We start from the raw sequence: 24,218 nt of genomic DNA on the forward strand, positions 1-24,218 counted from the left end.
ATTTGATTCCTGTACACTAATTATATAGATTTGTTTTGTTTACAGCACCAACCTTTTTTGAGTCAAGATCACTTTCTGAGTCAAAACTCAAGCCGTAATAAAGTAAATAAATTAACTTTCCCCATGCTACACAGGGCTATATTGGTCTGTTAATACAGGCATGAGTAAAGTTTTCGGAGTGGAATGAGACAAAGTAGGAGGCAGATGTGCATTCTTCTTCCAGTGGAGTCATTTTAGTGTGTGGACCTCTAATGTCAGCATCACCCTGAAGGTGATCTTTTAGAACTGTCTTTGTGTGTCTGTGGCCCTCCTTCTTCATCACAGAAATATTACACAAATCCCACAATTACGATCAGTCACATTCCCCCTCTATACAGTGTAGAAAGTAATTGCCTGACTCATTAAAGCAATTGAGAAATGGTTATTCAAACATCTCCAACTGCTTGTAGAAGTCAAATCGTATAACTCACTCAGATGTCAGATGTTCTGAGAAATTCATGTTTTTGAGTAATCTTAACAAATATTAGCCTAATGAGTAAATACAACTTTATTTATCCTTGTTCTGCTAATCTGAAGTTATTGAGTTTTTACAAGTTAGGAGTATTTATCATGTTAAAGTCAATCTAACGAATGGTTCTAGAAAGCGGGTTTCCACAAAAAGATGTAGTTAGCAGAATGAATTTCTTTTTAAAGGGAACTTTTTACTAAGGTCAGTCTGACTTCACAGAGCAACACATTAACTCCTCAGGCTTGTCTTGCACTCCCCCTCACTTACACTTAGGCTGCACTTTGCTGACTTCCACCAGACACACACAACACCCACCAAATGATTATTACATACACGCACACACAGACAGTGGACACGTGGCTGTGATGAGGCCAGAGCACAGAGCACAGGGCCCAGAGGGATGCGGTTCACAGTGTAGGAGGCTGAGGAATCAATAACCGCTTATGAAAACAAAGGGAAACCGCAGAGAGCAGTCACAGGCAGAATAAGCAGTGCTTCATTTGAGCCGGATCTGGCTCCCCTTCATTTTGGACTATTTTGTTCCGGTATCTATTTGGCCGGATACGGAACCTCTCATGGTATGAAACCTTATTTTCACTTTTTGCCATGTAAAAATGTGAATAAAAGCGATCGTACTTCATTTGAGTTGCCTCTTCGTTAATTCTCCTGCCAACACAACAAAAACGTCCTGTGAAAAAGCAGATATAGTTATAACAGTACAGATATAGTTATAGTTATAACAGTACAGATATAGTTATAACAGTACAGATATAGTTATAGTTATAACAGTACAGATATAGTTATAGTTATAACAGTACAGATATAGTTATAGTTATAACAGTACAGATATAGTTATAGTTATAACAGTACAGATATAGTTATAGTTATAACAGTACAGATATAGTTATAGTTATAACAGTACAGATATAGTTATAACAGTACAGATATAGTTATAACAGTACAGACATAGTTATAGTTATAACAGTACAGATATAGTTATAGTTATAACAGTACAGATATAGTTATAGTTATAACAGTACAGATATAGTTATAGTTATAACAGTACAGATATAGTTATAACAGTACAGATATAGTTATAGTTATAACAGTACAGATATAGTTATAGTTATAGCAGTACAGATATAGTTATAGTTATAACAGTACAGATATAGTTAGTACAGATATAGTTAACAGTACAGATATAGTTTATAGATTAGTTAACAGTACAGATATAGTTATAACAGTACAGATATAGTTATAGTTATAACAGTACAGATATAGTTATAGTTATAACAGTACAGATATAGTTATAGTTATAACAGTACAGATATAGTTATAGTTATAACAGTACAGATATAGTACAGATATAGTTATAGTTATAACAGTACAGATATAGTTATAGTTATAACAGTACAGATATAGTTATAGTTATAGCAGTACAGATATAGTTATAGTTATAACAGTACAGATATAGTTATAGTTATAACAGTACAGATATAGTTATAGTTATAACAGTACAGATATAGTTATAACAGTACAGATATAGTTATAACAGTACAGATATAGTTATAGTTATAACAGTACAGATATAGTTATAGTTATAACAGTACAGATATAGTTATAGTTAGTTATAACAGTACAGATATAGTTATAGTTATAACAGTACAGATATAGTTATAGTTATAGCAGTACAGATATAGTTATAGTTATAACAGTACAGATATAGTTATAGTTATAGCAGTACAGATATAGTTATAGTTATAACAGTACAGATATAGTTATAGTTATAGCAGTACAGATATAGTTATATAGATATAGTTATATAGTTATAACAGTACAGATATAGTTATAGTTATAACAGTACAGATATAGTTATAACAGTACAGATATAGTTATAGTTATAACAGTACAGATATAGTTATAGTTATAACAGTACAGATATAGTTATAACAGTACAGATATAGTTATAGTTATAACAGTACAGATATAGTTATAACAGTACAGATATAGTTATAGTTAGTACAGATATAGTTATAGTACAGATAGTTATAACAGTACAGATATAGTTATAACAGTACAGATATAGTTATAGTTATAACAGTACAGATATAGTTATAACAGTACAGATATAGTTATAGCAGTACAGATATAGTTATAGTTATAACAGTACAGATATAGTTATAACAGTACAGATATAGTTATAGTTATAACAGTACAGATATAGTTATAGTTATAACAGTACAGATATAGTTATAGCAGTACAGATATAGTTATAGTTATAACAGTACAGATATAGTTATAACAGTACAGATATAGTTATAGTTATAACAGTACAGATATAGTTATAGTTATAACAGTACAGATATAGTTATAACAGTACAGATATAGTTATAGTTATAACAGTACAGATATAGTTATAGTTATAACAGTACAGATATAGTTATAGTTATAACAGTACAGATATAGTTATAACAGTACAGATATAGTTATAACAGTACAGATATAGTTATAGTTATAACAGTACAGATATAGTTATAGTTATAACAGTACAGATATAGTTATAGTTATAACAGTACAGATATAGTTATAGTTATAACAGTACAGATATAGTTATAGTTATAACAGTACAGATATAGTTATAACAGTACAGATATAGTTATAACAGTACAGATATAGTTATTATAATAGTTATACAGATATAGTTATAGTTATAACAGTACAGATATAGTTATAGTTATAACAGTACAGATATAGTTATAACAGTACAGATATAGTTATAACAGTACAGATATAGTTATAACAGTACAGATATAGTTATAGTTATAACAGTACAGATATAGTTATAGTTATAACAGTACAGATATAGTTATAACAGTACAGATATAGTTATAACAGTACAGATATAGTTATAACAGTACAGATATAGTTATAACAGTACAGATATAGTTATAGTTATAACAGTACAGATATAGTTATAACAGTACAGATATAGTTATAACAGTACATATATAGTTATAGTTATAACAGTACAGATATAGTTATAACAGTACAGATATAGTTATAGTTATAACAGTACAGATATAGTTATAGTTATAACAGTACAGATATAGTTATAGTTATAACAGTACGGATATAGTTATAGTTATAACAGTACAGATATAGTTATAGCAGTACAGATATAGTTATAACAGTACAGATATAGTTATAACAGTACAGATATAGTTATAACAGTACAGATATAGTTATAACAGTACAGATATAGTTATAGTTATAACAGTACAGATATAGTTATAACAGTACAGATATAGTTATAACAGTACAGATATAGTTATAGCAGTACAGATATAGTTATAGCAGTACAGATATAGTTATAGTTATAACAGTACAGATATAGTTATAGCAGTACAGATATAGTTATAACAGTACAGATATAGTTATAGCAGTACAGATATAGTTATAACAGTACAGATATAGTTATAGCAGTACAGATATAGTTATAGTTATAACAGTACAGATATAGTTATAGCAGTACAGATATAGTTATAGCAGTACAGATATAGTTATAGTTATAACAGTACAGATATAGTTATAGTTATAACAGTACAGATATAGTTATAGTTATAACAGTACAGATATAGTTATAGTTATAACAGTACAGATATAGTTATAACAGTACAGATATAGTTATAGTTATAACAGTACAGATATAGTTATAGTTATAACAGTACAGATATAGTTATAGTTATAACAGTACAGATATAGTTATAGTTATAACAGTACAGATATAGTTATAGTTATATAGTACAGATATAGTTATACAGAGTTATAGTTATAGTTATAGTTATAACAGTACAGATATAGTTATAGTTATAACAGTACAGATATAGTTATAACAGTACAGATATAGTTATATCACAGTACAGATATAGTTATAGTTATAACAGTACAGATATAGTTATAGTTATAACAGTACAGATATAGTTATAGTTATAACAGTACAGTTATAGTTATAGTACAGATATATAGTTATAACAGTACAGATATAGTTATAGCAGTACAGATATAGTTATAACAGTACAGATATAGTTATAACAGTACAGATATAGTTATAGTTATAACAGTACAGATATAGTTATAGTTATAACAGTACAGATATAGTTATAGTTATAACAGTACAGATATAGTTATAGTTATAACAGTACAGATATAGTTATAGTTATAGTTATAGCAGTACAGATATAGTTATAGTTATAACAGTACAGATATAGTTATAGTTATAACAGTACAGATATAGTTATAGTTATAACAGTACAGATATAGTTATAGTTATAACAGTACAGATATAGTTATAGTTATAACAGTACAGATATAGTTATAGTTATAGCAGTACAGATATAGTTATAGTACAGATATAGTTATAACAGTACAGATATAGTTATAGTTATAACAGTACAGATATAGTTATAGTTATAACAGTACAGATATAGTTATAGTTATAACAGTACAGATATAGTTATAGTTATAACAGTAGTTATAGTTATATAGTTATAGTTATAACAGTACAGATATAGTTATAGTTATAACAGTACAGATATAGTTATAGTTATAACAGTACAGATATAGTTATAGTTATAACAGTACAGATATAGTTATAGTTATAACAGTACAGATATAGTTATAGTTATAACAGTACAGATATAGTTATAGTTATAACAGTACAGATATAGTTATAGTTATAACAGTACAGATATAGTTATAGTTATAGCAGTACAGATATAGTTATAGTTATAGCAGTACAGATATAGTTATAGTTATAACAGTACAGATATAGTTATAGTTATAACAGTACAGATATAGTTATAGTTATAGCAGTACAGATATAGTTATAGTTATAACAGTACAGATATAGTTATAGTTATAACAGTACAGATATAGTTATAGTTATAACAGTACAGATATAGTTATAGTTATAACAGTACAGATATAGTTATAGTACAGATATAGTTATAGTTATAACAGTACAGATATAGTTATAGTTATAACAGTACTATTACAGATATAGTTATAGCAGTACAGATATAGTTATAGTTATAACAGTACAGATATAGTTATAGTTATAGTTATAGTTATAGCAGTACAGATATAGTTATAGTTATAACAGTACAGATATAGTTATAGTTATAGCAGTACAGATATAGTTATAGTTATAACAGTACAGATATAGTTATAGTTATAACAGTACAGATATAGTTATAGCAGTACAGATATAGTTATAGTTATAGCAGTACAGATATAGTTATAGTTATAACAGTACAGATATAGTTATAGTTATAACAGTACAGATATAGTTATAGTTATAGCAGTACAGATATAGTTATAGTTATAACAGTACAGATATAGTTATAGTTATAACAGTACAGATATAGTTATAGTTATAACAGTACAGATATAGTTATAGTTATAACAGTACAGATATAGTTATAGTTATAACAGTACAGATATAGTTATAGTTATAACAGTACAGATATAGTTATAGTTATAGCAGTACAGATATAGTTATAGTTATAACAGTACAGATATAGTTATAGTTATAACAGTACAGATATAGTTATAACAGTACAGATATAGTTATAGTTATAACAGTACAGATATAGTTATAGTTATAGCAGTACAGATATAGTTATAGTTATAGCAGTACAGATATAGTTATAGTTATAACAGTACAGATATAGTTATAACAGTACAGATATAGTTATAGTCAGAGTACAGATATAGTTATAGTTATAACAGTACAGATATAGTTATAGCAGTACAGATATAGTTATAGCAGTACAGATATAGTTATAGTTAACAGTACAGATATAGTTATAGTTATAGATACAGTTATAGTTATAACAGTACAGATATAGTTATAGTTATAACAGTACAGATATAGTTATAGTTATAACAGTACAGATATAGTTATAGTTATAACAGTACAGATATAGTTATAGTTATAACAGTACAGATATAGTTATAGTTATAACAGTACAGATATAGTTATAGTTATAGCAGTACAGATATAGTTATAGCAGTACAGATATAGTTATAGTTATAGCAGTACAGATATAGTTATAGTTATAACAGTACAGATATAGTTATAGTTATAACAGTACAGATATAGTTATAGCAGTACAGATATAGTTATAGTTATACCAGTACAGATATAGTTATAGTACAGATATAGTTATAGTTATAACAGTACAGATATAGTTATAGTTATAGCAGTACAGATATAGTTATAGTTATAGCAGTACAGATATAGTTATAGTTATAACAGTACAGATATAGTTATAGTTATAACAGTACAGATATAGTTATAGCAGTACAGATATAGTTATAGTTATAACAGTACAGATATAGTTATAGCAGTACAGATATAGTTATAGTTATAGCAGTACAGATATAGTTATAGTTATAACAGTACAGATATAGTTATAGTTATAACAGTACAGATATAGTTATAGCAGTACAGATATAGTTATAGTTATAACAGTACAGATATAGTTATAGTTATAGCAGTACAGATATAGTTATAGTTATAGTTATAGCAGTACAGATATAGTTATAGTTATAACAGTACAGATATAGTTATAGTTATAACAGTACAGATATAGTTATAGTTATAACAGTACAGATATAGTTATAGTTATAACAGTACAGATATAGTTATAACAGTACAGATATAGTTATAGTTATAACAGTACAGATATAGTTATAGTTATAGTACAGTACAGATATAGTTATAGTTATAACAGTACAGATATAGTTATAGTTATAACAGTACAGATATAGTTATAGTTATAACAGTACAGATATAGTTATATAGTTATAGTTATAGCTTTACAGATATAGTTATAGTTATAACAGTACAGATATAGTTATAGTTATAGCAGTAGTTATACAGTAATGATATAGTTATAGTTATAGCAGTACAGATATAGTTATAGTTATAGTTATAGTTATAACAGTACAGATATAGTTATAGTTATAACAGTACAGATATAGTTATAGTTATAACAGTACAGATATAGTTATAGCAGTACAGATATAGTTATAGTTATACAGTACAGATATAGTTATAGTTATAACAGTACAGATATAGTTATAGTTATAGCAGTACAGATATAGTTATAGTTATAACAGTACAGATATAGTTATAGTTATAACAGTACAGATATAGTTATAGTTATAACAGTACAGATATAGTTATAACAGTACAGATATAGTTATAGTTATAACAGTACAGATATAGTTATAGTTATAACAGTACAGATATAGTTATAGTTATAACAGTACAGATATAGTTATAGTTATAACAGTACAGATATAGTTATAGTTATAACAGTACAGATATAGTTATAGTTATAACAGTACAGATATAGTTATAGTTATAACAGTACAGATATAGTTATAGTTATAGCAGTACAGATATAGTTATAGTTATAACAGTACATATATAGTTATAACAGTACAGATATAGCTATAGCAGAGTACAGATCTAGTTATAGTTATAACAGTACAGATATAGTTATAGTTATAACAGTACAGATATAGTTATAGTTATAGTACAGATATAGTTATAGTTATAACAGTACAGATATAGTTATAACAGTTATAGTTATAACAGTACAGATATAGTTATATAGATATAGTTATAGTTATAACAGTACAGATATAGTTATAGTTATAGTTATAACAGTACAGATATAGTTATAGTTATAACAGTACAGATATAGTTATAGTTATAACAGTACAGATATAGTTATAGTTATAACAGTACAGATATAGTTATAGTTATAACAGTACAGATATAGTTATATATAGTACAGATATAGTTATAACAGTACAGATATAGTTATAGTTATAACAGTACAGATATAGTTATAGTTATAACAGTACAGATATAGTTATAGTTATAACAGTACAGATATAGTTATAGTTATAACAGTACAGATATAGTTATAGTTATATACAGTACAGATATAGTTATAGTTATAACAGTACAGATATAGTTATAGTTATAACAGTACAGATATAGTTATAGTTATAACAGTACAGATATAGTTATAGTTATAACAGTACAGATATAGTTATAGTTATAACAGTACAGATATAGTTATAGCAGTACAGATATAGTTATAGTTATACAGTACAGATATATATACAGTACAGATATAGTTATAGTTATAACAGTACAGATATAGTTATAGTTATAACAGTACAGATATAGTTATAGTTATAACAGTACAGATATAGTTATAGTTATAACAGTACAGATATAGTTATAGTTATAACAGTACAGATATAGTTATAGTTATAACAGTACAGATATAGTTATAGTTATAGCAGTACAGATATAGTTATAGTTATAACAGTACAGATATAGTTATAGTTATAACAGTACAGATATAGTTATAACAGTACAGATATAGTTATAGTTATAACAGTACAGATATAGTTATAGTTATAACAGTACAGATATAGTTTATAGTTATAGCAGTACAGATATAGTTATAGTTATAACAGTACAGATATAGTTATAGTTATAACAGTACAGATATAGTTATAGTTATAACAGTACAGATATAGTTATAGTTATAACAGTACAGATATAGTTATAGTTATAACAGTACAGATATAGTTATAGCAGTACAGATATAGTTATAGTTATAACAGTACAGATATAGTTATAGTTATAACAGTACAGATATAGTTATAGTTATAGCAGTACAGATATAGTTATAGCAGTACAGATATAGTTATAGCAGTACAGATATAGTTATAGTTATAACAGTACAGATATAGTTATAGCAGTACAGATATAGTTATAGTTATAGCAGTACAGATATAGTTATAGTTATAACAGTACAGATATAGTTATAGTTATAGTACAGTTACAGATATAGTTATAGTTATAACAGTACAGATATAGTTATAGTTATAACAGTACAGATATAGTTATAGTTATAACAGTACAGATATAGATATAGATATAGTTATAGTTATAACAGTACAGATATAGTTATAGTTATAACAGTACAGATATAGTTATAGTTATAACAGTACAGATATAGTTATAGTTATAACAGTACAGATATAGTTATAACAGTACAGATATAGTTATAGCAGTACAGATATAGTTATAGCAGTACAGATATAGTTATAGCAGTACAGATATAGTTATAGCAGTACAGATATAGTTATAGCAGTACAGATATAGTTATAGCAGTACAGATATAGTTATAACAGTACAGATATAGTTATAGTTATAACAGTACAGATATAGTTATAGTTATAACAGTACAGATATAGTTATAGTTATAGCAGTACAGATATAGTTATAGTTATAACAGTACAGATATAGTTATAACAGTACAGATATAGTTATAGCAGAGTACAGATATAGTTATAGTTATAACAGTACAGATATAGTTATAGCAGTACAGATATAGTTATAGTTATAACAGTACAGATATAGTTATAGTTATAACAGTACAGATATAGTTATAGTTATAACAGTACAGATATAGTTATAGTTATAACAGTACAGATATAGTTATAGTTATAGCTTTACAGATATAGTTATAGCAGTACAGATATAGTTATAGTTATAACAGTACAGATATAGTTATAGTTATAGCAGTACAGATATAGTTATAACAGTACAGATATAGTTATAACAGTACAGATATAGTTATAGTTATAACAGTACAGATATAGTTATAGTTATAACAGTACAGATATAGTTATAGCAGTACAGATATAGTTATAGTTATAACAGTACAGATATAGTTATAGTTATAACAGTACAGATATAGTTATAGTTATAGCAGTACAGATATAGTTATAGTTATAGCAGTACAGATATAGTTATAGTTATAACAGTACAGATATAGTTATAGTTATAACAGTACAGATATAGTTATAGTTATAACAGTACAGATATAGTTATAGTTATAGCAGTACAGATATAGTTATAGTTATAGCAGTACAGATATAGTTATATATAACAGTACAGATATAGTTATAGTTATAACAGTACAGATATAGTTATAGATATAGTTATAACAGTACAGATATAGTTATAGTTATACAGATATAGTTATAGTTATAGCAGTACAGATATAGTTATAGTTATAACAGTACAGATATAGTTATAGTTATAACAGTACAGATATAGTTATAGTTATAACAGTACAGTACAGATATAGTTATAGTTATAACAGTACAGATATATATAGTTATAGCAGTACAGATATAGTTATAGTTATAACAGTACAGATATAGTTATAGTTATAGTTAGTACAGATATAGTTATAGTTATAACAGTACAGATATAGTTATAGTTATAACAGTACAGATATAGTTATACAGTACAGATATAGTTATAGTTATAACAGTACAGATATAGTTATAGTTATAACAGTACAGATATAGTTATAGTTATAACAGTACAGATATAGTTATAGTTATAACAGTACAGATATAGTTATAACAGTACAGATATAGTTATATAACAGTACAGATATAGTTATAGTATAGTTAACAGTACAGATATAGTTATAGTTATAACAGTACAGATATAGTTATAGTTATAACAGTAGATATAGTTATAGTTATAACAGTACAGATATAGTTATAGTTATAACAGTACAGATATAGTTATAGCAGTACAGATATAGTTATACAGTACAGATATAGTTATAGTTATAACAGTACAGATATATATAGTTATAGCAGTACAGATATACAGATATAGTTATAGTTATAACAGTACAGATATAGTTATAGCAGTACAGATATAGTTATAGTTATAACAGTACAGATATAGTTATAGTTATAGCAGTACAGATATAGTTATAGTACAGATATAGTTATAGTTATACAGTACAGATATAGTTATAGTTATAAGTACAGATATAGTTATAGCAGTACAGATATAGTTATAGTTATAACAGTACAGATATAGTTATAGCAGTACAGATATAGTTAGTTATACAGTACAGATATAGTTATAGTTATAGCAGTACAGATATAGTTATAGTTATAGATACAGATATAGTACAGATATAGTTATAGTTATAACAGTACAGATATAGTTATAGCAGTACAGATATAGTTATAGTTATAACAGTACAGATATAGTTATAGCAGTACAGATATAGTTAGTTATAACAGTACAGATATAGTTATAGTTATAGCAGTACAGATATAGTTATAGCAGTACAGATATAGTTATATAGTACAGATATAGTTATAGTTATAGCAGTACAGATATAGTTATAGCAGTACAGATATAGTAATAGCAGTACAGATATAGTTATAGCAGTACTGATATAGTTATAGCAGTACAGATATAGTTATAGCAGTACAGATATAGTACAGATATAGTTATAGCAGTACAGATATAGTTATAGATATAGTACTGATATAGTTATAGTTATAACAGTACAGATATAGTTATAGCAGTACAGATATATAGTTATAGCAGGTATAGCAGTACAGATATTTATGGATATTTGTTATAACATGGTAACCTGTTTAGCAGACATATGTTATGTGGCTGTGGCTGTGGATGGGACTGGGACTGGGTCTGAGGATGTGGCTGGGACTGTGGCTGGGGCTGGCTGTGGCTGGGGCTGAGGCTGTGGCTGTATATGGGACTGTGGCTGGGGCTGGCTGTGGCTGGGGCTGGGGCTGTGGCTGTGGATGGGACTTTGGCTGGGGCTGGCTGTGGCTGTGGCTGGGGCTGTGGATGGGACTGTGGCTGTGGCTGTGGCTGTGGATGGGACTGTGGCTGTGGCTGTGGCTGGGGTTGAGGCTGAGGCTGAGGCTGAGGCTGAGGCTGTGGCTGTGGATGGGACTGTGGCTGGGGCTGGCTGGGGTTGGGGCTGAGGCTGTGGATGGGACTGTGGCTGTGGCTGTGGCTGGGGCTGGGGCTGTGGCTGGGGCTGTGGCTGTTTCTGTGGCTGGGGTTGTGGCTGTGGCTGTGGCTGTGGCTGTGGCTGTGGCTGTGCCTGTGGCTGGGGCTCGGGCTGGGGCTGGGGCTGGGACGGTGGTTGTCACGACTTCCGCCGAGGTATGGCTACTCCTGTTATAACAGTACAAATATAGTTCAGGCGGTGCTCGGCGTTATAACAGTACAGATATAGTTATAGTTATAACAGTCAGATATAGTTATAGCCACTACCGATAGTTATAGTTATCAGTGTATCTGTTGGTTTGGTCTGATTTGTTTCACCTGATGTGTTGTTAGTTAATATAGTGTCTGATATATATAGTTATGTAGGTTGTCCAGATTGTTTTTATGCAGGGATTGTTTATTTGTCATCTATGTCTGTCGGTGTATCTTTTGTTCTTATTCTCCGGTATCAGTCAGATATAGTTATTTATCCTGTGTTGGATGGGACTGTGGCTGTGTTTGGGGCTGGGGCTGGGGCTGGGGCTGAGGCTGAGGCTGTGGCTGTGGATGGGGCTGTGGCTGGGGCTGTGGATGGGGCTGAGGCTGAGGCTGTGGCTGTGGATGTGTTTGGGGCTGGGGCTGGGGCTGGGGCTGGGGCTGGGGCTGGGGCTGGGGCTGAGGCTGTGGCTGTGGATGGGGCTGTGGCCGGGGCTGTGGATTGTACTGTGGCTGTGGCTGGGACTGGGGCTGTGGCTGTGGATTGTACTGTGGCTGGGGCTGTGGCTGTGGATGGGACTGTGGCTGGGGCTGTGGCTGTGGCTGTGGCTGGGGCTGGGGCTGGGGCTGGGACTGGGGTTGTCACGACTTCCGCCGAGGTTGGCTCTCCTGCCCGTTCAGGCGGTGCTCGGCGGTTATCAGTACGTCACCGTCCTACTAGCCACTACCGATATAGTTATTCGTTATAGTATCTGTTGGTTTTGTCTGATTTGTTTCACCTGTATGTTGTTTAGTTAATTAGTGTCTGTATATAATGTAGGTTGTCCAGCCCTTGTTTTGTGCGGGATTGTTTATTTGTCATCTATGTCTGTCGGTGTATCTTTTGTTCTTATTCTCCGGTTTCGTCTTTTATCCTGTGTTGGATATTTCACCGTGTGTGTATTGGGTTGACCATGTTTTCTTGTTCGAAGGAGAATAAAACTTTCATATCGCTATCTGCTCTCTGCGCCTGATTCCACCCACCTTGATTAGACGTGACAAGGGTTGTGAATGTGAATAGGGCTGGGACTGGGGCTTGGGCTGGGGCTGGGACTGGGGCTGGGGCTGGGACTGGGGCTTGGGCTGGGGCTGGGGCTGGGGCTGAGACTGGGGCTGGGGCTGAGACTTGGGCTGGGGCTGGGGCTGGGACTGGTGCTGGGCTGGGGCTGGGACTGGGACTGGTGCTGGGACTGGGGCTGGGGCTGGGGCTGGGACTAGGGCTGGGGCTGGGGCTGGGGCTGGGGCTGGGGCTGGGACTGGTGCTGGGGCTGGGGCTGGGGCTGGGGCTGGGGCTGGGGCTGGGGCTGGGACTGGGACTGGTAACAGATATAGTTATAGCTACTGGGACTGGGGCTGGGGCTGAGACTGGTGCTGGGACTGGGGCTGGGACTGGGACTGGGGCTGGGGCTGGGACTGGGGCTGGGACTGGGGCTGGGGACTGGTGCTGGGACTGGGACTGGGACTGGGGCTGGGGCTGGGACTGGGGCTGGGGCTGGGGCTGGGGCTGGGACTGGTGCTGGTGCTGGTGCTGGGGCTGGGGCTGGGACTGTGGATGGGGCTGGGGCTGGGGCTGGGGCTGTGGCTGTGGCTGGGGCTGGGGCTGGGGCTGGGGCTGGGACTGGTGCTGGGGCTGGGGCTGGGGCTGGGGCTGGGGCTGGGACTGGTTCTGGGACTGGGGCTGGGACTGGGGCTGGGGCTGGCTGGGGTTGGGGCTGAGGCTGTGGATGGGACTGTGGCTGGGGCTGTGGCTGGGGCTGAGGCTGTGGCTGTGTCTGTGGATGGGCCTGTGGCTGTGGCTGTGGCTGGGGTTGAGGCTGAGGCTGAGGCTGTGGCTGTGGATGGGACTGTGGCTGGGGCTGGCTGGGGTTGGGGATGAGGCTGTGGATGGGACTGTGGCTGGGGCTGTGGCTGGGGCTGAGGCTGTGGCTGTGTCTGTGGATGGGCCTGTGGCTGTGGCTGTGGCTGTGGCTGGGGCTGTGGCTGGGGCTGAGGCTGTGGTTGTGGATGGGACTGTGGCTGTGGTTGGGGCTGTGGCTGGGGCTGTGACTGTGGCTGGGGCTGGGCCTGTGACTGGGGCTGTGGCTATGGCTGTTGCTGTGGCTGTGGCTGTGTCTGTGGCTGGGGCTGTGGCTGTGGCTGTGGCTGTGGCTATGGCTGTGGCTGGGCTGAGGCTGTGGCTGTGGATGGGACTGTGGCTGGGGCTGGCTGGGACTGAGGCTGTGGCTGTGGATGGGACTGTGGCTGTGGCTGTGGCTGTGGATGGGGCTGTGGCTGTGGCTGTGGCTTGGGTTGAGGCTGAGGCTGAGGCTGAGACTGAGGCTGTGGCTGTGGATGGGACTGTGGCTGGGGCTGGCTGGGGTTGGGGCTGAGGCTGTGGATGGGACTGTGGCTGTGGCTGTGGCTGGGGCTGGGGCTGTGGCTGGGGTTTGGCTGTTTCTGTGGCTGGGGCTGGGGCTGTGGCTGGGGCTGTGGCTATGGCTGTGGCTGTGGCTGGGGCTGTGGCTGTGGCTGGGGCTGTGGCTGTGGCTGTGGCTGTGGCTGGGGCTGGGGCTGGGGCTGGGGCTGAGGCTGAGGCTGAGGCTGTGGCTGTGGATGGGGCTGTGGCTGTGGCTGGGGCTGGGGTTGTTGCTGTGACTGGGGCTGTGGCTGTGGCTGTTTCTGTGGCTGGGGCTGTGGCTGTGGCTGGGGCTGTGGCTATGGCTGTGGCTGTGGCTGTGGCTGTGGCTGGGGCTGTGGCTATGGCTGTGGCTGGGGCTGGGGCTGGGGCTGTGGCTGTGGATTGTACTGTGGCTGTGGCTGTGGATGGTGCTGTGGCTGGGGCTGTGGATGGGGCTGAGGCTGAGGCTGTGGCTGTGGATGGGGCTGTGGATGGGGCTGAGGCTGAGGCTGTGGCTGTGGATTGTACTGTGGCTGTGGCTGGGACTAGGGCTGTGGCTGTGGATTGTACTGTGGCTGTGGCTGGGACTGGGGCTGTGGCTGTGGATTGTACTGTGGCTGGGGCTGTGGCTGTGGATGGGACTGTGGCTGGGGCTGTGGATGGGACTGTGGCTGGGGCTGTGGATGGGACTGTGGCTGTGGCTGTGGCTGTGGCTGTGGCTGTGGCTGGGGCTCGGGCTGGGGCTGGGGCTGGGACGGTGGTTGTCACGACTTCCGCCGAGTTTGGCTCTCCTGCCCGTTCAGGCGGTGCTCGGCGGTCGTCGTCACCGTCCTACTAGCCACTACCGATCCCTTTTCGTGTATCTGTTGGTTTTGTCTGATTTGTTTCACCTGTGTGTTGTTAGTTAATTAGTGTCTGTATATAATGTAGGTTGTCCCGCCCTTGTTTTGTGCGGGATTGTTTATTTGTCATCTATGTCTGTCGGTGTATCTTTTGTTCTTATTCTCTGGTTCATCTTTTATCCTGTGTTGGATGGGACTGTGGCTGTGTTTGGGGCTGTGGCTGGGGCTGTGGCTGTGGCTGGGGCTGGGCCTGTGACTGGGGCTGTGGCTTTGGCTGTTGCTGTGGCTGTGGCTGTGGCTGTGTCTGTGGATGGGGCTGTGGCTGTGGCTGGGGCTGGGCCTGTGACTGGTGCTGTGGCTATGGCTGTTGCTGTGGCTGTGGCTGTGTCTGTGGATGAGGCTGTGGCTGTGGCTGTGGCTGTGGCTGTGGCTGTGGCTGGGGCTGGGGCTGGGGCTGGGGCTGTGGCTGTGGCTGTGTCTGTGGATGGGGCTGTGGCTGGGGCTGTTTCTGTGGCTGTGGCTGTGTCTGTGGATGAGGCTGTGGCTGTGGCTGTGGCTGTGGCTGGGGCTGGGGCTGTGGCTGTGGCTGTGGCTGGGGCTGGGGCTGGGGCTGTGGCTGTGGCTGTGTCTGTGGGCTGTGGCTGTGGCTGTGGCTGTGGCTGTGGCTGGGGCTGAGGCTGTGGCTGTTGCTGTGGCTGAGGCTGTGTCTGTGGATGGGCCTGTGGTTGTGGCTGTGGCTGTGGCTGGGGCTGTGGCTGGGGCTGAGGCTGTGGTTGTGGATGGGACTGTGGCTGTGGTTGGGGCTGTGGCTGGGGCTGTGGCTGGGGCTGGGGCTGGGCCTGTGACTGGGGCTGTGGCTATGGCTGTTGCTGTTGCTGTGGCTGTGGCTGTGGCTGTGGGGCTGGGGCTGGTGGCTGTGGCTGTGGCTGTGGGCTGTGGCTGGGGCTGTGGGCTGTGGCTGGGGGGGCTGGGGCTGGGGCTGGGCTGGCTGGGGCTGTGCTGGCTGTGGATGGGACTGTGGCTGGGGCTGTGGCTGGGGTTGAGGCTGGGGCTGAGGCTGTGGCTGTGGCTGGGACTGTGGCTGGGGCTGGCTGGGGCTGGGGCTGGGACTGGGGGCTGTGGCTGTGGGGACTGGGGCTGGGGCTGGGCTGGGGCTGGGGCTGGGGCTGGGGCTGTGGCTGTGGCTGGGGCTGGGCTGGGGCTGTGGCTGGGCTGGGGCTGGCTGTGGCTGGGGCTGTGGCTGGGGCTGGGACTGGGGCTGGCTGGGGCTGGGCTGGGGCTGCTGGGCTGGGACTGGCTGGGGCTGGTGCTGGGGCTGGGCTGGGCTGGGGCTGGGGCTGGGGCTGTGGCTGGGCTGGGGCTGTGGCTGCTGGGGCTGGGGCTGGGGCTGCTGGGCTGGGGCTGGGACTGGGCTGGGCTGGGGCTGGGGCTGGGGCTGGGGCTGGGGGGACTGGGGCTGGGGCTGTGGGCTGGGGCTGGGCTGGGGCTGGGACTGGGGCTGGGGCTGGGACTGGCTGCTGGGGCTGGGACTGGGGCTGGGGCTGGGGCTGGGGCTGGGGCTGGGACTGGGGCTGGGACTGGGGCTGGGACTAGGGCTGGGGCTGGGACTGGGGTGGGCTGTGGCTGGGACTGGGGCTGGGGGGGCTGCTGGGACTGGTGCTGGGGCTGGGACTGGGGCTGGGGCTGGGACTGGGCTGGGGCTGGGACTGGGGCTGGGGCTGGGGCTGGGACTGGGGCTGGGGCTGGGACTGGGGCTGGGGCTGGGGCTGGGCTGGGACTGGGACTGGGGCTGGGGCTGGGGCTGGGGCTGGGACTAGGGCTGGGGCTGGGGCTGGGGCTGGGGCTGGGGCTGGGACTGGGGCTGGGGCTGGGTGCTGGGATTGGGACTGGGACTGGGACTTGGGGCTGGGGCTGGGGCTGGGGCTGGGATCCTGGGTGCTGGGGCTGGGGCTGGGACTGGGACTGGGACTGGGGCTGGGACTGGGACTGGTGCTGGGGCTGGGACTGGGGCTGGGACTGCTGGGGGGCTGGGGCTGGGACAAGGGCTGGGGCTGGGGCTGGGACTGGTGCTGGGGCTGGGGCTGGGACTGGGACTGGGGCTGGGGCTGGGCTGGGGCTGGGGCTGGGGCTGGGGCTGGGGCTGGGGCTGGGGCTGGGGCTGGGCTGGGGCTGGGACTGGGGCTGGGGCTGGGACTGGGGCTGGGGCTGGGGCTGGGGCTGGGGGGGCTGGGGGGACTGGGGGGGCTTGGGGCTGGGACTGGGGCTGGTGATGGGGCTGGGGCTGGGGCTGGGGCTGTGGCTGGGACTGGGGCTGGGGCTGTGGACTGGGGCTGGGCTGGGGCTGGGACTGGGGCTGGGGCTGGGCTGGGGCTGGGAGCTGGGGCTGGGGCTGGGGCTGGGCTGGGCTGGGGCTGGGGCTGGGGCTGGGACTGGGGCTGGGGCTGGGGCTGGGACTGGGGCTGGGACTGGGGCTGGGACTGGGGCTGGGGCTGGGACTGGTGCTGGGGCTGGGACTAGGGCTGGGGCTGGGGCTGGGACTGGTGCTGGGGGGCTGGGACTGGGGCTGGGACTGGGGCTGGGACTAGGGCTGGGGCTGGGACTGGTGCTGGGGCTGGGACTAGGGCTGGGGCTGGGGCTGGGACTGGTGCTGGGGCTGGGACTAGGACTGGGGCTGGGACTGGTGCTGGGGCTGGGACTGGGGCTGGGGCTGGGACTGGGGCTGGGGCTGGTGCTGGTGCTGGGGCTGGGACTGGTGCTGGGGCTGGGACTAGGGCTGGGGCTGGGGCTGGGGCTGGGGCTGGGGCTGGGGCTGGGACTGGGACTGGGACTGGGCTGGGGCTGGGGCTGGTGCTGGGGCTGGGACTGGGACTAGGGCTGGGACTGGGACTGGTGCTGGGGACTGGGGCTGGGACTGGGGCTGGTACTGGGACTGGGGCTGGGGCTGGGCTGGGGCTGGGGCTGGTGCTGGGGCTGGGGCTGGGACTGGGACTGGGGCTGGGACTGGGACTGGGGCTGGGACTGGGGCTGGCGCTGGGGCTGGTGCTGGGGCTGGTGCTGGGGCTGGGACTGGGGTCTGGGGCTGGGGGGGCTGGGACTGGGGCTGGTGATGGGGCTGGGCTGGGGCTGGGGCTGTGGGGCTGAGGATGGGGTTGAGAATGTGGATGGGGCTGGGGCTGTGGGCTGGGGTTGTGACTGGGGCTGGCGTTTGTTGCTGGGGCTGGAGCTGGCTGGCTGGGGCTGGGGCTGGGACTGGTGCTGGGGCTGGGGCTGGGGCTGGGACTGGGGCTGGGACTGGTGCTGGGACTGGGGCTGGGACTGGGTCTGGGACTGGGGCTGGGGCTGGGGCTGGGACTGGGTCTGTGAATGGGGCTGGGGCTGGTGCTGGGTCTGGGACTGGGGCTGGGGCTGGTGCTGGGACTGGTGCTGGGGCTGGGACTAGGGCTGGGACTGGGGCTGGGACTGGGGCTGGGACTGGGACTGGTGCTGGGACTGGGGCTGGGACTGGGACTGGGGCTGGGGCTGGGGCTGGGGCTGGGGCTGGGGCTGAGACTGGTGCTGGGACTGGGGCTGGGACTGGGACTGGGGCTGGGGCTGGGACTGGGGCTGGGGCTGGGGCAGGGACTGGGGCTGGGACTAGGGCTGGGGCTGGGGCTGGGGCTGGGGCTGGGACTGGGGCTGGGGCTGGGACTGGTGCTGGGACTGGGGCTGGGGCTGGGACTGGGGCTGGGACTGGGGCTGGTACTGGTGCTGGGGCTGGGGCTGGGGCTGGGACTGGTGCTGGGGCTGGGACTGGGGCTGGGGCTGGGGCTGGGGCTGTGGCTGGGGCTGGGACTGGTGCTGGGGCTGGGGCTGGGGCTGGGGCTGGGACTGGGACTGGTGCTGGGACTGGGGCTGGGACTGGGGCTGGGGCTGGGGCTGGGGCTGGGGATGGGACTAGGGCTGGGACTGGGGCTGGGACTAGGGCTGGGGCTGGGACTGGTGCTGGGGCTGGGACTAGGGCTGGGGCTGGGGCTGGGACTGGTGCTGGGGCTGGGACTGGGGCTGGGGCTGGGACTGGTGCTGGGGCTGGGACTAGGGATGGGGCTGGGACTGGTGCTGGGGCTGGGGCTGGGGCTGGGACTGGTGCTGGGGCTGGGACTAGGGCTGGGGCTGGGGCTGGGGCTGGGGCTGGGACTGGGGCTGGGGCTGGGGCTGGGACTGGGACTGGGGCTGGGGCTGGGGCTGGGGCTGGGGCTGGGATTGGGACTGGGACTGGGACTTGGGCTGGGGCTGGGGCTGGTGCTGGTGCTGGGGCTGGGACTGGGGCTGGGACTGGGACTAGGGCTGGGACTGGGACTGGTGCTGGGGCTGGGACTGGGGCTGGGACTGGGGCTGGGGCTGGGGCTGGGGCTGGTGCTGGGGCTGGGGCTGGGACTGGGACTGGGGCTGGGGCTGGGCCTGGGGCTGGGGCTGGGGCTGGGACTGGGGCTGGGACTGGGACTGGGGCTGGGGCTGGGGCTGGCGCTGGGGCTGGTGCTGGGGCTGGTGCTGGGGCTGGGGCTGGGACTGGGGCTGGGCTTGGGGCTGGGACTGGGGCTGGTGATGGGGCTGGGAAAGGGGCTGGGGCTGTGGCTGAGGATGGGGTTGAGAATGTGGATGGGGCTGTGGCTGGGGTTGTGACTGGGGCTGGCGTTTGTTGCTGGGGCTGGAGCTGAGGCTGTAGCTGGGGCTGGGACTGGTGCTGGGGCTGGGGCTGGGGCTGGGGCTGGGACTGGGACTGGTGCTGGGACTGGGGCTGGGACTGGGGCTGGGACTGGGGCTGGGGCTGGGACTAGGGCTGGGACTAGGGCTGGGGCTGGGACTGGTGCTGGGGCTGGGACTAGGGCTGGGGCTGGGGCTGGGACTGGTGCTGGGGCTGGGACTAGGGCTGGGACTGGGGCTGGGACTAGGGCTGGGGCTGGGACTGGTGCTGGGGCTGGGACTGGGGCTGGGGCTGGGGCTGGGACTGGTGCTGGGGCTGGGACTAGGGCTGGGGCTGGGACTGGTGCTGGGGCTGGGACTAGGGCTGGGGCTGGGACTGGTGCTGGGGCTGGTGCTGGTGCTGGGGCTGGGACTGGTGCTGGGACTAGGGCTGGGGCTGGGGCTGGGATTGGGACTGGGACTGGGACTTGGGCTGGGGCTGGGGCTGGTGCTGGGGCTGGGACTGGGACTGGGACTGGGACTAGGGCTGGGACTGGGACTGGTGCTGGGGCTGGGGCTGGGACTGGGGCTGGGACTGGGACTGGGACTGGGGCTGGGGCTGGTGCTGGGGCTGGGGCTGGTGCTGGGGCTGGGGCTGGGACTGGGACTGGGGCTGGGACTGGGACTGGGGCTGGGACTGGGGCTGGCGCTGGGGCTGGTGCTGGGGCTGGTGCTGGGGCTGGGACTGGGGCTGGGCTTGGGGCTGGGACTGGGGCTGGTGATGGGGCTGGGAAAGGGGCTGGGGCTGTGGCTGAGGATGGGGTTGAGAATGTGGATGGGGCTGGGGCTGTGGCTGGGGTTGTGACTGGGGCTGGCGTTTGTTGCTGGGGCTGGAGCTGAGGCTGTAGCTGGGGCTGGGGCTGGGACTGGTGCTGGGGCTGGGGCTGGGGCTGGGACTGGGGCTGGGACTGGTGCTGGGACTGGGGCTGGGACTGGGGCTGGGACTGGGGCTGGGGCTGGGGCTGGGACTGGGGCTGGGACTAGGGCTGGGACTAGGGCTGGGGCTGGGACTGGTGCTGGGGCTGGGACTGGGGCTGGGGCTGGGGCTGGGGCTGGGGCTGGGGCTGGGGCTGGGACTGGGGCTGGGGCTGGGGCTGGGATTGGGACTGGGACTGGGACTGGGGCTGGGGCTGGGGCTGGGGCTGGTGCTGGGGCTGGGACTGGGGCTGGGACTGGGACTGGGCTGGGACTGGGACTGGTGCTGGGGCTGGGACTGGGGCTGGGACTGGGGCTGGGGCTGGTGCTGGGGCTGGGGCTGGGCTGGGGCTGGGGCTGGGACTGGGACTGGGGCTGGGGCTGGGCCTGGGGCTGGGGCTGGGACTGGGGCTGGGACTGGGACTGGGGCTGGGACTGGGGCTGGCGCTGGGGCTGGTGCTGGGGCTGGTGCTGGGGCTGGGGCTGGGACTGGGGCTGGGGCTGGGACTGGGGCTGGTGATGGGGCTGGGGCTGGGGCTGGGGCTGTGGCTGGGATGGGGTTGAGAATGTGGCTGGGGCTGGGCTGGGGTTGTGACTGGGGCTTGCGACTTTGTTGCTGGGGCTGGAGCTGGCTGGGGCTGGGGCTGGGGCTGGGGCTGGGACTGGGGCTGGGGCTGGGGCTGGGGCTGGGACTGGGGCTGGTGCTGGGACTGGGGCTGGGACTGGGGCTGGGACTGGGGCTGGGGCTGGGGCTGGGACTGGGGCTGGGACTGGGGCTGGGACTAGGGCTGGGGCTGGGACTGGTGCTGGGGCTGGGAAAGGGGCTGGGGCTGTGGCTGAGGATGGGGTTGAGAATGTGGATGGGGCTGGGGCTGTGGCTGGGGTTGTGACTGGGGCTGGCGTTTGTTGCTGGGGCTGGAGCTGAGGCTGTAGCTGGGGCTGGGGCTGGGACTGGTGCTGGGGCTGGGGCTGGGGCTGGGACTGGGGCTGGGACTGGTGCTGGGACTGGGGCTGGGACTGGGGCTGGGACTGGGGCTGGGGCTGGGGCTGGGACTAGGGCTGGGACTAGGGCTGGGACTAGGGCTGGGGCTGGGACTGGTGCTGGGGCTGGGACTAGGGCTGGGGCTGGGGCTGGGACTGGTGCTGGGGCTGGGACTAGGGCTGGGACTGGGGCTGGGACTAGGGCTGGGGCTGGGACTGGTGCTGGGGCTGGGACTAGGGCTGGGGCTGGGGCTGGGACTGGTGCTGGGGCTGGGACTAGGGCTGGGGCTGGGACTGGTGCTGGGGCTGGGACTAGGGCTGGGGCTGGGACTGGGGCTGGGGCTGGTGCTGGGGCTGGGACTGGGGCTGGGACTAGGGCTGGGGCTGGGGCTGGTGCTGGGGCTGGGACTAGGGCTGGGGCTGGGGCTGGGGCTGGTGCTGGGGCTGGGACTAGGGCTGGGGCTGGGGCTGGGACTGGTGCTGGGGCTGGGACTAGGGCTGGGGCTGGGACTGGGCTGGGGCTGGGACTAGGGCTGGGGCTGGGGCTGGGACTGGGCTGGAGCTGGGACTGGTGCTGGGGCTGGTGCTGGGGCTGGGGCTGGGACTGGGACTAGGGCTGGGGCTGGGGCTGGGGCTGGGACTGGGGCTGGGGCTGGGACTGGGGCTGGGACTGGGGCTGGGGCTGGGGCTGGGGCTGGGACTGGGGCTGGGGCTGGGGCTGGGGCTGGGATTGGGACTGGGTCTGGGACTTGGGCTGGGGCTGGGGCTGGGGCTGGGGCTGGGACTGGGACTGGGACTGGGGCTGGGACTGGGACTGGTGCTGGGGCTAGGGCTGGGACTGGGGCTGGGACTGGGACTGGGGCTGGGGCTGGTGCTGGGGCTGGGGCTGGTGCTGGGGCTGGGGCTGGGGCTGGGACTGGGACTGGGGCTGGGGGGGCTGGGGCTGGGGCTGGGACTGGGGCTGGGCTTGTGGCTGGGACTGGGGCTGGTGATGGGGCTGGGAAAGGGGCTGGGGCTGTGGCTGAGGATGGGGTTGAGAATGTGGATGGGGCTGGGGCTGTGGCTGGGGTTGTGACTGGGGCTGGCGTTTGTTGCTGGGGCTGGAGCTGAGGCTGTAGCTGGGGCTGAGGAGGGGGCTGTGGCAGGGGCTGGGGTTGAGAATGCTGATGGGGCTGGGGCTGTGGCTGGGGTTGTGGCTCAGGCTGAGGCTGAGGCTGAGGCTGGGGCTGTGGCTGGGGCTGGGGCCAGGGGCAGGGGCTGGGGCTGGGGCTGGGGCTGGGGGCTGAGGCTGGGTGCTGAGGCTGGGGCCTGGGGCCTAGGGGCTGAGGCTGGGGGCTGAGGCTGGGGGCTGGGGCAGAGGCTGGGGGCTGAGGCTGGGGGCTGAGGGCTGAGGCTGGTGGCTGGGGCTGGGGCTGGGGCTGTTTGAGAAGCATGCCAGTATCTCTCACCTAACTAGAATGAGATTCACTTTCTATGATATGACCCCTCTCCATCTCTGCACTTCATTTTTGATTTCCTTAAAGAATCACAGCAGTGCAAAGGGTTCTGAATGAACTGCAGCACACCTGATAAATTGATATACATTTGCCAAAGTTATAGAATTACTGCAGTCTGTTCGGAAATGAATGAAATCATTCAGAATAGCCTCGTACACCATGAGTAGGCCTATCATCTAGC

The 24,218-nt window shown here is 47.4% G+C and overlaps 1 protein-coding gene and 1 pseudogene across 1 annotated transcript; both read right to left on the bottom strand.

Moving 5' to 3' along the window:
* Window positions 1-12,091: 12,091 nt before the first annotated feature.
* Window positions 12,092-15,821, bottom strand: LOC135545087 (uncharacterized; annotated as a pseudogene).
* Window positions 15,822-16,095: 274 nt separating this feature from the next.
* LOC135545088 (mucin-2-like) lies at window positions 16,096-23,974 on the bottom strand. The gene is given in 16 exon segments (XM_064972728.1): window positions 16,096-16,551; window positions 16,553-16,859; window positions 16,943-17,430; window positions 17,587-17,697; window positions 17,914-18,048; window positions 18,080-18,373; window positions 18,447-18,758; window positions 18,928-19,026; window positions 19,139-20,501; window positions 20,587-21,336; window positions 21,452-21,711; window positions 21,989-22,097; window positions 22,190-22,390; window positions 22,452-23,056; window positions 23,094-23,177; window positions 23,618-23,974. Coding segments are annotated over 16 exon segments (5,931 nt in total).
* Between the last annotated feature and the right edge of the window lie 244 nt (window positions 23,975-24,218).

The sequence above is a fragment of the Oncorhynchus masou genome, chromosome 9 (genome assembly GCF_036934945.1).
Source record: "Oncorhynchus masou masou isolate Uvic2021 chromosome 9, UVic_Omas_1.1, whole genome shotgun sequence".
Lineage (NCBI taxonomy): Eukaryota > Metazoa > Chordata > Actinopteri > Salmoniformes > Salmonidae > Oncorhynchus > Oncorhynchus masou.